We start from the raw sequence: 14246 nt of genomic DNA on the forward strand, positions 1-14246 counted from the left end.
TTTTCCCCTCCCTTCCCCGGATTACCTGTAATAGATCCCCCTCCCTTATCCCAATTTTGCCAATAACTGTTCCACATGCAAGCAGCTCGTATCTGAAGTCGTTTAACGTGTACTTACTGACCACCTGGAGCCATCTAATAACCTGCCTGCTGCGGACCCTCGCTCACGGCAAAGGCAAACCCGAGGGCTGTTAGGGTTAGCGGCGTTTGCACCAAGAGGTGGGAGTAACGTGTAGGAGGGGGGAGAGTCTCCCAGCGCCCCGTCAGCCCCCTCCCTCTGGTGCTTTGGATCTAGCTTGGCGCTGCAGAGCAGGCTGAGGTTGTGTGAATGGAGCATCAGAGCCCCTGACTCCTCCTCCCCTACAAGCCCCGCTATTTGAGCTTTGGGAACTTGAGGGCGGCCAGGCAGCATTCGAGGTTCGGAGTTCGAGGCGGCTCGCTGACCCCGCTGCTCTCCCCAGCCCGTCGCGGGCCGCTCTCCCGGTGCTGTCGGAGCAAGGAGTGAACCTGGAGAACAACCTTGCCCTGGCGCTGTTGCCGGCTCCCGCAGGGCTGGACCCGGGGACTGCTGTTCCGGAGCAAGCTTCCCCCAAGGGGCTGAGCTCGGCAGCCTGGTGCCTGCAGCCGGAGCCGGGCTCTGGCTTGGCAGGCAGGGGGCAGGTCGCCTGGAATAAGTGCGGCCCGGGCGGGGACTGGCTCTCCGGCAGGAGGAAAGTTTGCGACCAGATGGGCTCCGACGTGCGAGATCTCAACGCCCTGCTCCCCTCTGTGCCCTCCCTGCCGGGCAACAGCAACTGCACCATGCCGGTGAGCAGCGCCGCGCAGTGGGCGCCGGTCCTGGACTTCCCCCCGGGGGCGTCCTACGGCTCGCTGGCCCCGCACTCCTTCATCAAGCAGGAGCCCAGCTGGAACGCCTCGGACCCGCACGAGGAGCAGTGCCTGAGCGCCTTCACCGTCCACTTCTCCGGCCAGTTCACCGGCACCGCCGGCGCCTGCCGCTACGGACCCTTCGGAGCCCCCCCGCCCAGCCAGGCGCCCTCTAGCCAGGCTCGGATGTTTCCCAACGGCCCCTATCTGCCCAACTGCTTGGAGAGCCAGCAAGCCATCCGCAACCAGGGTAAGGCCAGCTCGCGTCCCCGGGCTCGGGGAATGGTTTATGGGGCTATCCCTCTTAGTGCTACAATCCCGACAGGCTTGTAAACAGAACTGTGCCTTGGCAGTTCCCGCTAGGCAGCAGCTGGGTAATATAATATAATACCCGAGCCTCTTCCCCGTGCAACTCAGTAGACAACCCCCTTCTTAAACTGGGCCGACATATATAGACCCAGTTCGTGGCTCTGCAGGGAGTTCCATTGCACACCGGTGTTCAGCTGGGCTGGCCACTAACTCAGGCTTTCTTTAAAGTATTATACGAATTGGCATCGCTAGTCTATTCGCTCTTAAACTGAGTTCTGACTCAGCTTCTGTAGTGAAGGTGGGTGGTTCTTGTTGTTTGGCGAGACCAGGAAATTTTCTTCTTGCAGAGTTTTGTCTCAAAGTGGGACTGGCTTCAAGACAGTCAAATATTGGTGAGGCTACTCTCAAGGTGATCTACAGAGTTAACTTCCAACATATCTGGTATAATGTGGGGAATTACTTTAAACTGTTAATGGATCATCGTAAATAAATCACTTCCGTTAGAATATATTTTAATCTGAAGCCCCCTAGTTGTTAAATTAACATTTAGAAGCTGTGAAATAACACGCCCACTTTTCCCTCTCCCCTAAACGGGTAATTGTGGCGTCTCCCGTAGGAAGATATTTAAAAAACAAAATCCGAACTAGCCAAACAATGGGATGACATTTAGATAATCTCAATGTGGTGTTAAAATGTAATCTCCTAGGAAGGGAATAACAGAGAAATTACTCTTTTCAGTAGCCGTTAAATTTACACCCATTAAATTACCAGGAAAATCATGCATCCGAAGAAGTGGGTATTCACCCACTAAAGCTCATGCTCCTAAAGGTCTGTTAGTCTATAAGGTGCCACAAGACTCTTTGCTGCTTTTGCAGATCCAGACTAACACAGCTACCCCTCTGATACAGGAAAATCTATTAGCATAAATCCAGCAATCCCTAAGTATGGACGCCTAGTTATAATCCAACCATTTTCCTTCCATTTGCTGTAATTTAAACATCTGCAGATGTGACTGGGGAAGGGGAAAAATACCAAGCAACATATAATGAAGCACTGCGGTTAAGGTTCAGTTTTTACCCAGTTTGAAAGAAATAAGTGCGTCGTTTTTATTCTATGTGCAGCACTTTCCTGAGGCATCTGAAAGCTTGCAATGGCTCCTTGGTTAAGGATTTGCTGTACAGAAATACGTCATGTAATCAACTACTAATTAATTATCTTAAATGCATTAAGATATAAGGTTTAAAGATCTTAAACCTAAAACTGGAAAAATATAATTATAGATCTATTGAGAACATCCCTTGATTGAATATGACAATTAAATGAGGCCTGATCGGGTTTTGTTTTTTTAATCGGATGGGAAGAGACCTTCAGGCAGGTTGTATTATCTTTTCTCAAAGGTATGTACTATTCTTTCTAAGAGAGGGGCAACAAATCCTTTCTATACAAAGGTGTTCTTACTGCCTTACACCAGGTCGGTTACAATTCGGGGTGTGTATGTACACACACTCCTTAACTTCAAGAGCAAGGTTTCTTCTGTGGAATAAGTGCAATGTTCACACAGCTGAATTGCTTACCTTCTAAAGTGCCTCATTGTAATACATATAGAAAACCCACCATCCCGATAAAGAAACTGGGCTTTTATTTATTATTATTATTTATTTGAATTGTGTCGTGGGTTGTAGAATAGGCATGGGGGAGAAAGAGCTAAGAATATATAGGACAAAGCATTTGAGCTTCATTATTTAATATTTAGTTACTGTAGCAATTACTTCAGCAATGCAGTCGCTGAAACGAAAAGGCAAAGCTCGTTGGTTCTAGGGCCGTAGTAAATGTAAAGTATCTCTGAGCAGCGTTCAGAGAGTAAGTAGTTCAAACGCCTTGTTACTGAAAAGCGATCACTATTGGAAATTGGAATTATGTATGGAGGGGGAGATGTTTCAGATTTATTTGACACTTGGGCATGTGCGCGCGCGGAGGATGTCTTACTGATATTTTAAAATTTACTTTTATTATTTTACTGCACAGATTACTGGGCAGTGGAGTAGCTGGGGATATCAGGGTATCTTGTACTCTCTGACGTGTTAGGTAAAATAACGCTATAGGAAACTTACGCCTTCCATGATTGCAAATTAAAGAGCATTTGCCTTTCCAAATACCTGCTCTGTGTCTGTATCTGTGTGTTTTGTTTTGTTTTTTTGCCCCTCCGGTTTGTGCGCCTGGGCTGATGTTGGATTTCTAATGTTTAGCCTTTCTTTTTTCTCTCGAATAACTTAATGTCTCCAAAGAAGTTCTATATTTGCTTAAACGTTTAAAATTTATATATGCAGTATTTCTGTGGTCTTCCAGAAAAAATTAAGCAAAAACGAAGATTAGGAGAAGCAGACCACTTCTAAGACACAGACATGGGCAGCATAACAGCAATAACTGTTTTAAATATCAGTTTGCAATGGCCATCAGAAATGAATTATTATTTTGAGCAAAATGTAGAATGCAGCTCAACACCAGATACGGCTACCTTTATATTTTTCTGAGCTCTGAGACTATATACATTCAGTAATTCCCGGTTAGATTGTCTATCTGTATACTAAAAAAATATTTGCAGATCATAGTGGGGAGAACAGTGTCAGATAAGAAGGAAATTTTAGTTCGAACGACATTAAGATAATTTTAAATGTTAAAATAAAGTTTAGCCCATTTGTATGGGTGGCGAAACCAATGCAATTGGTCAGATCGATTCCCTCTAATCGATTCGTAGAGAATATTAGCCACAGTAAACTTATTTTCCTCGCCATTTTGATTAAAACGAGAGTAAAAATTCTTTGGGGGAGTTAAACCAATCTTTATCATTTAAAGAACAGTATTCACTAGTCCTTTGGCTGGACCTGGGTATTACTGCAGGCAAACCTGGTAGCTTATCTCTAGGGCCAAATATATTTCGCTCTGGGAGCAAATTGTCTATCAATGAAGAGACAGCAAAGTTGTCCAGAACTAGAGGAGACTCAGATCCTATCACACTGTAAGTGGCTCAGCTAAAACCATCACTGTATGACACACGCAGCTGTGCGATACCTCCAGCATTTCGATGGAGCTTCACACAATCGGTTGTTTGCATATGTTGTTTTTTACAAACGCATCGTATTCCCTCACTTGCTTTTGTTCTGAAGGGAGAAGACAAGACTCGCGGACTGATCGAATACTGAAAGAGCTTCCAGAATGGCCATGTTAACCTAGGTCTTAGGGGATGGGGGAAAATGAGTGGTATCTACTAATCCTCTGTATGTCTCCCACCTGTTCTTTCTCCGTGTTTAAATAGCTACCTGCCAGCTTTTGCTAAATTAAGGTTTTCTGAAGATCGACTCTGATCTCTAAACTGCTGGCGAGATTCCCCGGTGGGGCGCCCAGGCAGTAAATATTTGATTTCAAGACACACATGTCAGTGCCATATTTTGATACACGTCCCGTTATAGCGCCCAGTACAGTGACATTCCCAAAACAGTAATGGGTAAGAGCATCTTCTCCTCTAAGTAAAAATATTTTGCAGCGCACAACGCTTCCTTTGGGCCGAAAGGAATTTGTTAAGATCGCAAACAGTATTTTAGGGCTGAATAAAATGTTCTTGCTTTGAATCAGTCAAGGTTGCATTTTGCTTTTTCAGACCGTGGGAAAGACGCTACCTTGGCTCAGCAATCATTTTTTTGCCAAGTGTGTGTGTGGAGTGGGGGCGAAATAAGGCTTTGAAACCTCTGCCCATTTTCTCTTCTGGCTCCCCTGTCTTTTCATCCAGCTGGAGTCCTCCAACAATTGGATTCCTTCAGAAGATCGCATGCTCCAACAGATGCACAACTTTTAATTATTTTCAGCACATTTTAATCAGCCCTGCCTCTGATAAGGTCCTAATTAAAGAGACCTTGCTATCACGAGGCTTGTTCAGAACTCAACTCTCTTATCACATTCCTGAAGCTTTGGGTCAGGCAACACCGGAAAATGTGGCCAAAACATCATTCTGCTCAGAGCAGAGTTTCGAAGGTCACCAAATGTCTGCATCAGGCCAAAAGTAACTAAGAAAGTGTTAGTGTTTTAGAACGCTAACAAGCAACAAGGAGGAGGAAGAAAAAAATCCTTCAGTCTATGAAGGCGATAAGAGGGCGAGAAACAGCTGTAACATGGAAGTGGATGGGGTACCCGTGCTGTCATCGCTGCGAGGGGCCCATCATCCTCTGGAAGAGAGAGGACCCGCAGAGCCATGGGGGTAGGATGCAAACACTAGGTTGGTTTGGAGAAATGCGGCTCGGTGTTTAATCAAAGCCCAGGCCAAAGGACTGGTTCAGAACTACTTCGAGGCCAGAATCATCCAGATCTTTGCTATTTTGTAGCTTCCTCCCTTCGTCTCTGATGGAATTCCATAGTCCGATGATTTATTATAAAATGGAGGCATGGAACTAGTGCTACTCCAGCGCCACAGTGTTTTCTGTAATCTCCATCTTCTGCCTCCCACTGATCTGTCTTCCCGAGCCCTTTAAAATAAAGGCAATATAACCTCACTGAAAACTCTCTGTCATAACAAGTGACCACAGCACTGTCGGGGCAGGGATTGTTTTCTGATGTATCTGTACAGCGCCTAGCACAACGGGGTTCCAATCCGGAGTGAGGCTTTGAGGGGATGCGGGGGCAGGAGGCTAGCGGAATATACATGTAAGAATGGGGATAAAGAGATTCGTAAAAGCCAATGTCCAACTGTGTGTTTGGTCAAAACGGTTCCCCAAAGGAGGCCCGAGATAGACTAATAAGGGTTAGAAGAAAATGTGATCTTTATAAAGAAGCTGAGCTCCGGAGCCAAGGAAGATTTAAGGTTTGTGTTTGCTCTCAAAAGAGCTGCGCTGACATCTTTGGGTCTTGGGGTAAATGCTGATGAGCTGAGAAGCCTCAAAGATAATATTACTTTGTAATTACTTTTTTAGCTGAAGTTGTTTAGCTGGCTCCAAGTAATTAATGAAAGTTGGTGTCCAAACGCCTGATTTACGATTGGGTGACGGCCGCGGGTCAGCAGAGGTGATCCCTTTCCATCTGAATTTACTCGGTGAAAAATATAAGGTGTTTATTATTTTGGCCAGCAATTTTCGCTTTAAAGTAGGAGTTTATTTTTCATTTAACATTCCACCTTTTTATTGCAGACTCTTCGGAAAGTTGTTTTTAAAAAAAGATTAAAGGGTAACTTTAAATCTGGAAATGGCAGATGAGAACACACAGCAGATGGGAATCTTCCTCTTTAATATGAGCAACAATTAATGAAAACATCCTTTTTATTACTGAAACCGATCTGTCCTCTTTAAACAGGAACGAGACTTCCGATTTTCCATTCTCCATAGCGCACTGACTGGCTTTGCTCCTGACCCGCAGCTGCACTATGCCAATGGGCATCCCTCCCACCCGGGCACAGCACCCTCTTTGGCCCGTTCCCCCCTTTTCAGTACCTCTCCAGAGCTGACCTTCTCAGCAAAGGCTTTGGATTTTTTTTTTTTTTTAAACTGAACTCTCCCGGTCAGATAATGTATTGTCCTGGCCTCAATGCCTCTCTCTTCTAGGTTGCTTTGAAATGGCACTTGTGTGGCTGCAATGGGGAGAGTGAGTTATGGGGCAAAAATCCACCATTTCCGATATTAAATGCAGAGGGGTCTGTACCAGAGTAGAGCAGCAATTCGAGAAGAGACACAAACCGTACCAAGGGGGAGGCTCTAACTAGCCCCACAGCCATAAATATAGAGCGAACTATTTTGGTAACCCGCTCTTCGGGTTATCTGAGTTCACTTTGATGGCTATCTTGGCAGAAGGGAGCCATTGGGAGCTCAAGCCCTTGGAAGAGCGTAGGCTTCAGTTTTCGACGCCTGCTTGGAGACACTTCGCAGGAAGCTGCTTCATGAGAAAGTTCAAGGCTAGGCAACTAACTCCCGATTCTTCTGTTGTTCTTTTGGAAGGTTACAGCACAGTGGCGTTTGATGGGACTCCGAGTTACGGCCACACTCCCTCTCACCACGCAGCGCAGTTTACAAACCACTCCTTCAAACATGAGGACCCCATCAGTCAACAGACCTCGCTAGGTAACGTCAGAGACCTTTATGTAGCCGAAAAGGAGGGAGAAACATCCAACACCTCCCGCGCAAAAATGGCCTCGCTATGGGATGGCCCCAGCAATTACAAATGTTACCCAAGGCGCTCTGTACCCGAGGCTAGGGGTCCCATTATTAATATATTATTTTTCCTCTTGGCTGCTGCACAGCCTATCATTTAATTACAGGGGTTATCTGAGCCTGTGGGCCCCACATCAATGGGAGATACTTGAAATGTAATGCACTCCAATGCCACTTGGTTAGTGCTGCTAAAGATGTTACATGGCGGGGATCTCACTGTAAATCCGGAGTGACTCGTAGTGCAGTTACTCAGGAGTTACTCCGGATTGATGCAGGTGGCAAAGGAGAGCAAAATCTGGCCGGTGTGCACAAGTAAACTTGCTTTATGCAGGCCCAACACCCAACCTGACTAGAGCTGCTTAATCCTGAAGCCAACCAGCCAACGTATTTTGTATTGGAACTTTTCCTAACTTTCAAAGTAGCGCTCCCCCTTTCCCATCCAGATTTCTACTAAAAGGGCTGTGATTAACTCTCTGTGGTTTGTCTACAGGAGATCAACAGTACTCGGTACCTCCACCAGTGTACGGCTGTCACACCCCCACAGACAGCTGCGCAGGCAGCCAGGCCCTGCTCCTGAGGACCCCGTATAACAGGTACCTCCACGCGGAAGCCTTTACTGTTCGCTTCTTCTTTGATTGCATTTAACCTTGCTTGTTGCTCTGACAAGTTTTTTGGCTGGTAGTTTTGCTCCTTGGCAGACAACTCTTTGTATAGGGGAAATAGAATTTCTTTTCTTTTTTGTCTTACCTCATGCTTTTATGCATTTTTCTGTTTTTGCCCTGGTCACTAATTTTTTTTTTAACGGGATATTTCCTGTTGTCTGGCGCACACATTTTCCTCTGTTATGAAGGTTCTATGATGTACATAACATGCCTGTCCCAGCTACCTGCTTTACTTGGATTGCTTTGGATTTACTTGGAACAATAATGAAGTCCTCATGGTGTTTGGAGCCTGGCTTTCCTTCCTGATCTATACTACTATATTTTGTGGACACTATCGCCTTACAAAGAGACACGTTCAGAGAGCAACGGTTTAGCAATCTCAAGGTGCATCCTGACAATGAATTTACTAGTCCGGTGTATGTACCATAGGAGCCATGCGAAGGGCTTTCTTCTTTTGAATGAAGGGCCTGATACTCTACCCACCAGTGACTCGGTGGCAGTTTTAACTGAGGGCCAGATTCTGTTCCCAGTGAAATCCAGCGAGATAGTTTTTCCAATTTAATTAAGTGGGAATAGGATTAGGCCCGGATAAAGGATTGATCAGATTGACGTGATTAGGATGGACCAGAGTGACAGGACATAATATGAATGCTTGAAAACTGGGGGGGAGTGTGGTATATGACATATGTCCTGGAATTTTCTGACAAACACATTATAAGGCGGCTGCAAAAAGGATTTATATAAATGTGCTTCTATGGTAGATTTTTACCAGCTGTGCGAAGCTGGTAAGAACTAAGACATGCCAAATTAATGTTGATGCTTTTTCCCTAAAGCTGCATTTCCTGGGGTTGGTTTCTTTTTAATACACCACTGTCAATTCCATTCCTCCTTTCAGTGAGTTGACCATTACAGGTCCCAGTCCCGTAATCGCTAGTCTCTTTGACCCATGGAGTAGTCCGCCTGCCCATTATCTACTGCAGGTGGGACGCTCCAAACTATGACCCAGAGGCTTTCAACGTCTTAATGTCAGTGGGCTCTGGAGCAGTCCTTCGGTGCTGTGTGTCCGGCCTGTTCTTAAAAGGGGTATGCGTATGGGTGTGAGGGGAGACTAGCAGGTCATTTAGGAATGACAGCAGTGGACAGTGCATACGAAAATAAGTATCTAACTCAGAAACCAGTTATTTTAAAACATTTTCCCCACGATGTAGCTTTGTATCGCAAATTAAAACGCCTTTCTTGTGACTCCCAATGTGATGCAAGAATGGGTTAAATAAACATTTAAAAAGCAGAATCAGAAAATTAATACCCGCTTTGCTTGCCACCAAAATATGGATCTCGTTTTCTGTTTGTGTTCAATGGTGTACATCTATAATGGACCCTTTTCAATAGCTACAGTATTTCCCATTTTCTTCGTTTGGCATGGGGGCCAGCTGTGTCTCCTTCAATTTTACAATGTGTTTAGGAGTGAGAAAAGAAGTTACCCAAAATTTATTCTTCAACTTTTTGTGAACTTGGAGCCAGTCCCATATCTCTGAGTTGCTAAGTAACCTGAGCACACAAAACAATACGCCTTTGCAAAGGAAGTTGCAACTGACTCTTCTCGTAGGCTGGTTATATCGTCTTTGATTAATCAACACTGGACATGGGACAACAAAATTCTGTCGCTTCCAGAAACCACTTCTCCAATTAGCGTGAGTTGACGTCAAGGGAAGGAGGGAATGAGGTAATGAAGGAAGGAAAGAAGCCTATCCACATAGATTAGTTGTAAAATAATTGGCGGGGAGAATACCTTCTCTGAAACTGACAAAGATTGTTAATCTCTCAGGAAAATCTATAAATATGATTTGTGGAGAGGCCTCAAAAGGAAAAAAATGTGTGGCTCTGCATGATTCGCATGCAGCTCAAGACACAGATAGTGTTTTCTTTCTTAGCAGTTTATTCAGATTTCAGTGCCTTATAAGATCCCCTTGCATTTTGCACTTGGATTTCAGACAGCTCAGTGAAATCATCTCGCTCTCGGTTCCATTTTGAACTAATATCTAAAAAGTTAAATGCACAAATGGCCAGACTTTAACGGAAACTTAATTTTGTTGATGGACCACAGGGCAAGACCCTGGTCGCTGAATCCGGAGAACTCCATAAAACTTTATCTCGCCAGAACCCCAATAGCTAGATCAGTTCTTTAGAAACGATCGGTACCTTTGGTGTGTCTGTCTCCCCAGCCGTTGTAACCCTGGCAGGTCTGTTCTTTGGAGACTCACTCTAAATTATTCTAGATTTTAACACACACACACAAACTCCTAGAGCTACTTCATTGGGTAAGAAACCTTCACTCTGGGAAAAGCAGATACAAAGCTTCTGTTTAAACCCCGCGATGGGATGTGAGCAAGCACGATCTGAATGGTACTACCGATTCCATGGCAGATGCACTCAGTTTTACAAGTGCACTTAATTATGCTTAATGAAGCAAGTCCAGCACTTTGATATATGCATTCCAGCAGGAAAGTAAAGAACTGTTGCTTGTTCTAAAACTCCAGCCGAAGGTCTCTACCTTCCATCTTCCCAACGATGTCTGTATGATCACTTTCCATAAGCTTCGGTGACATTTTCCTTAATGAACAGAATAGGGCACAAACACCACAGCGCCAGTAACTTAAAATCTCTTGCTGTGAGTTTTGGAATTAGACCCTTTCATTCCTGGGTAGCTGAAACTCAGTCCTTAATTCATCCTATTACCGCTCGGCATTGTAGCGTGCAGTCAATTTCTCCCTGACTTTCGACTTGATCCGTCTTCCATTGAAGCCAATGAAAGTTGTAACACTGACTGCAGTGGGATAAAGATTAATCCCTTAAACCCTTTTGGAGCTAGCAGCAATATGTATGTATAGCTCTCCCAGAACGTTTACACACGTCAGAACAAAAACGTTAGTACTCCAGTTTCTCAACACTTCGTAGGGGTCATACTGACAGATCTATAAAGTGTCGGCTCTCTAGCATTTCATTATAATAGGGAGTCTCTCCTAAAACAGAGGTTGAGATGATGTGCTAGTCTTCTTTCGGTACCTTCAGCCCTTGGAATCACTGATAAAACCTCCTAATGAAACCACAGTTTGACTTAATCCATCTGGATATAGTTCTTGTCCTTAGCAGCTATCTGCTGCAAATAGGCATATGTAGAGACTATTCTTTCACCACTTAGGCACCAATTGTAAACGACACTTGGAAGCAAGTTGTTTGTTTGAAGCCTAGATAGAAAGTTGAGCTACAATTTTGGCTGTAATACACGTTCCAGAACGTCCCTTGTCTGAAAAATTACAATACAGCATAAACTCAAAGTTCACCTGCTGGTGTGGTTGTAAGTATCCTTTTGGATCACTAGGCTCACCCAGCGAGTATGCAGATCCATATAATCTCTCTTTCTCTGAGTGCTAGAAGCAGGAATACCTTGTTTGGAGGCAGAGCCAGTTGGCCCCATAGGCAGTACGGAGGGTAGGAAACATGGACTGGAACGGATGAAGAACATACCTCAGAAACAAGAGTATTCTTCATGTTAGTTTCTTAGTTCCTCCAGGGAAGATGGTAGAGGAGTTGCTAGGGAGACCACGAATGGTTGGGATTAGTACAGATGCAGAGAAGATATTAAACTAACTCTTGGCCCAGGGGTTCTCCAACTTGGCATTCTGTGGATCGCTCTTTGAGAGTTCCTCTCATGGGCCATCAGGACCTACTCTGCAAAATATTCAGTTCTTCACATCTCCACATCACAGACTTTTGGTGGCCCATAGACCACAGTTTGATAGCCATTGTCTTCATCCCTGTTTGGAGAGCTTATTCCTTTTCTTCTTTCTTCTCACTCCCCCCCCCATGCATAATTAAAACAAGACTGACAAAATCTAAGGGCATCCACATTGGTGTAATTTATGCCTTCTTCTGGCCTTCTCCGTTTGTATGTTACACCAACTTGGACTGCTTAGACTGACTTAGCCTGCTGTCAGTAATATGGTCCCTTCCTTGCACACATCACCTCTGAATTTGACCACTCAGTCCCACTGGAGGGACTAAAGCTACACCAGCTTCCATAGACTACAACTTCTTCTCCTCAGAAAATCAGGCTAGGAATTTAGGTTTGATAATATGGATTTAGGTGCCTGGATTTAGGTGCCTAAATTTAGGTACACTCTTTTTGGGAGAAATGCCTAAATTGATCTATCTCTGGATGTTTTCAGATGTTCATGTGCACCTTCATACGCAGCTGTAGTTCGTGGAGGAAAAGCTTTGTTAGATACAACAGGCGAGCTAGAATGGCAACAAGGTACCAAAATCCTGAGATAAAGGAGAGAATTTCCTACAAAGTCAGTCTGTCTGTCTGTCTGTCTCTCTCTCTGAGTGTTTGTTTGTGAGATCTCCATAAAGGCTCTCTAAAATCACATAGTGTTAGAACAAGTATTAACACAGTGTTAAGCACCACGTGGTACTTAATTTAGACCAGGACTGCTGTGTTTAACATCTGGTCTTGGGTAGCCCTACAATGGCTGGGATTAGCCCTAGTCCAGTTGATGCCAGGCAATATTTGTGTTGACATTCGTTAACACACATGTAATTTTGCAGTGTATACAAGGCATTGGTTTGCCTTAAGAGATGGCCCACAGAGTATTCTCAAAGGTGAGCAGTACAGTAATACTCCTCCTTTGTTAGCAGGCCAGCCCTATTAATCCTCTTCTTTTCCTCAGTCCGTTTAGAGGTTGCTTAACACAGGTTTCACTGTGTGCATATACATATTAGTATTTTGTTTTGTTTGTTTAAAAGTGGAGGAAGGAGGGGGAATCGAGCACAACAGCCAGTTGATGGCACTAGAGACATAGGAGTTTCTGCTATACTGGGTGCATCTAGTTCAGAATCTTGTTCAGACAGTAGCCAGTCCTAAATGCTTCCTAGGAATGTGTAAGAAACCTTGCAGAGGACGTTTATGCAATAAATTGCCCATAAGGAAAGGATTCCTCCTGGTCTCCATCAGTTTAAAAGTGGCTTTATGCTTTCAGAAAAGGTTATATTCCTTCTAGGTATTTTTGTATCTTGTCTAATGTACAAATGTCAAATCCTTTCAGAACCATACAAAGGTATCCTTGTGGCAATGAGTTCCCCAGGACACTTGTAAATGTTGTGTTTGTAAAAAAAGAAAGCAAGGCTTTAAACTGTTTTTGACCTCTGAAAGCAGAGAGGCATCAACCATCACTTCACAGCCACCAGCAGTCACTCAGGCTTCTTATTGTTTTGCTCAGTGTCTGAATCCTATAACAAATTTTGATGTAAAATTCATAACTATTCCTTTAACAGGTTAACAATACATTTACAAAACTCCAGAGTTCTACAGACACTGCAGTAGTTCACCAAATACTGCTCTTAAGGAGATTTCCAAGTCTAGCTAGCTAGTAGCAACCAATTTGTCCATAATAAAGAAAGGAAGTAAGGAAAAAATATGCAAGCAAGTCTAAGACTGAAGACCTTTCCATTGTTTTGCCCTGGTAAAAGAGACAGTAAGAAAGGCGATGACTTGAAATAAATATTCAAGAGCCCATAATTCTTATAATGGAAGCAACAGTATCTCTGAAATCTCCAGTTTTGGCAACTACTTGTTCTCTCTTATAACACAAGCACCGCATCTGCCAAAAGATACTGTGTCTGTTGTTGATGGCTCGTTATTGATGGCACAGCTATGTGGATTGCAAGCATGCATTGAAAGGCCAGCATTTGTGATTCCATTAAAATGGTGATATGAACTTTTCTACCTCATGCTGTTTAATATAGTAAACATGTTTAATGTTGAAAATTTACTGTGAGTCACACTTGCAAAGACTTTAAGAGTGGAGGAGTTTCAGTTCAGTTATAGCTCTTTCTGTGCAGAGGTCAAGAACTCAGTAATACTGCGGTGCAGGCCAAAACAAACTCTATATGATCTACTACTGGTTTCCTTTAAAGTTCCTCTTTTGCTCAAGGTTGACTTCCTTTTATTTCACTCCAACTTACATTAATCCTCGTTGTAGAAAAGCTCCCCCCCCGTTTCATTTTAAAAAACATCTCTGTAATGAAAATAAGTTATTTTTAGTGTCTTCTGTGTTCATTTGGGGGGAACTAGTGATTCAAATGGGAATCAATGCCAGCAAATCCCCAGAGACTCCAGTTTTCCTTCTCACCATTCAAATCGTATTTAAAGCTAAGATTTGAAC

The 14246-nt window shown here is 43.9% G+C and overlaps 1 protein-coding gene across 5 annotated transcripts in view; it reads left to right on the forward strand.

The window, feature by feature from the left end:
* Positions 1 to 725: 725 nt before the first annotated feature.
* The window catches only part of WT1 (WT1 transcription factor), a 52105-nt gene continuing 38584 nt past the window's right edge, over positions 726 to 14246 (forward strand). For all 5 annotated transcript variants that reach the window (XM_032799563.2, XM_032799564.2, XM_075064596.1 and 2 more), the window contains exons 1-3: positions 726 to 1116; positions 7148 to 7270; positions 7851 to 7953. In XM_032799563.2, coding sequence (XP_032655454.1) covers positions 726 to 1116; positions 7148 to 7270; positions 7851 to 7953 — 617 coding nt within the window. The remainder of the gene's footprint in view (positions 1117 to 7147; positions 7271 to 7850; positions 7954 to 14246) is intronic.

This window comes from Chelonoidis abingdonii, chromosome 4, assembly GCF_003597395.2.
Source record: "Chelonoidis abingdonii isolate Lonesome George chromosome 4, CheloAbing_2.0, whole genome shotgun sequence".
In the NCBI taxonomy this organism is placed as follows: Eukaryota; Metazoa; Chordata; order Testudines; family Testudinidae; genus Chelonoidis; species Chelonoidis abingdonii.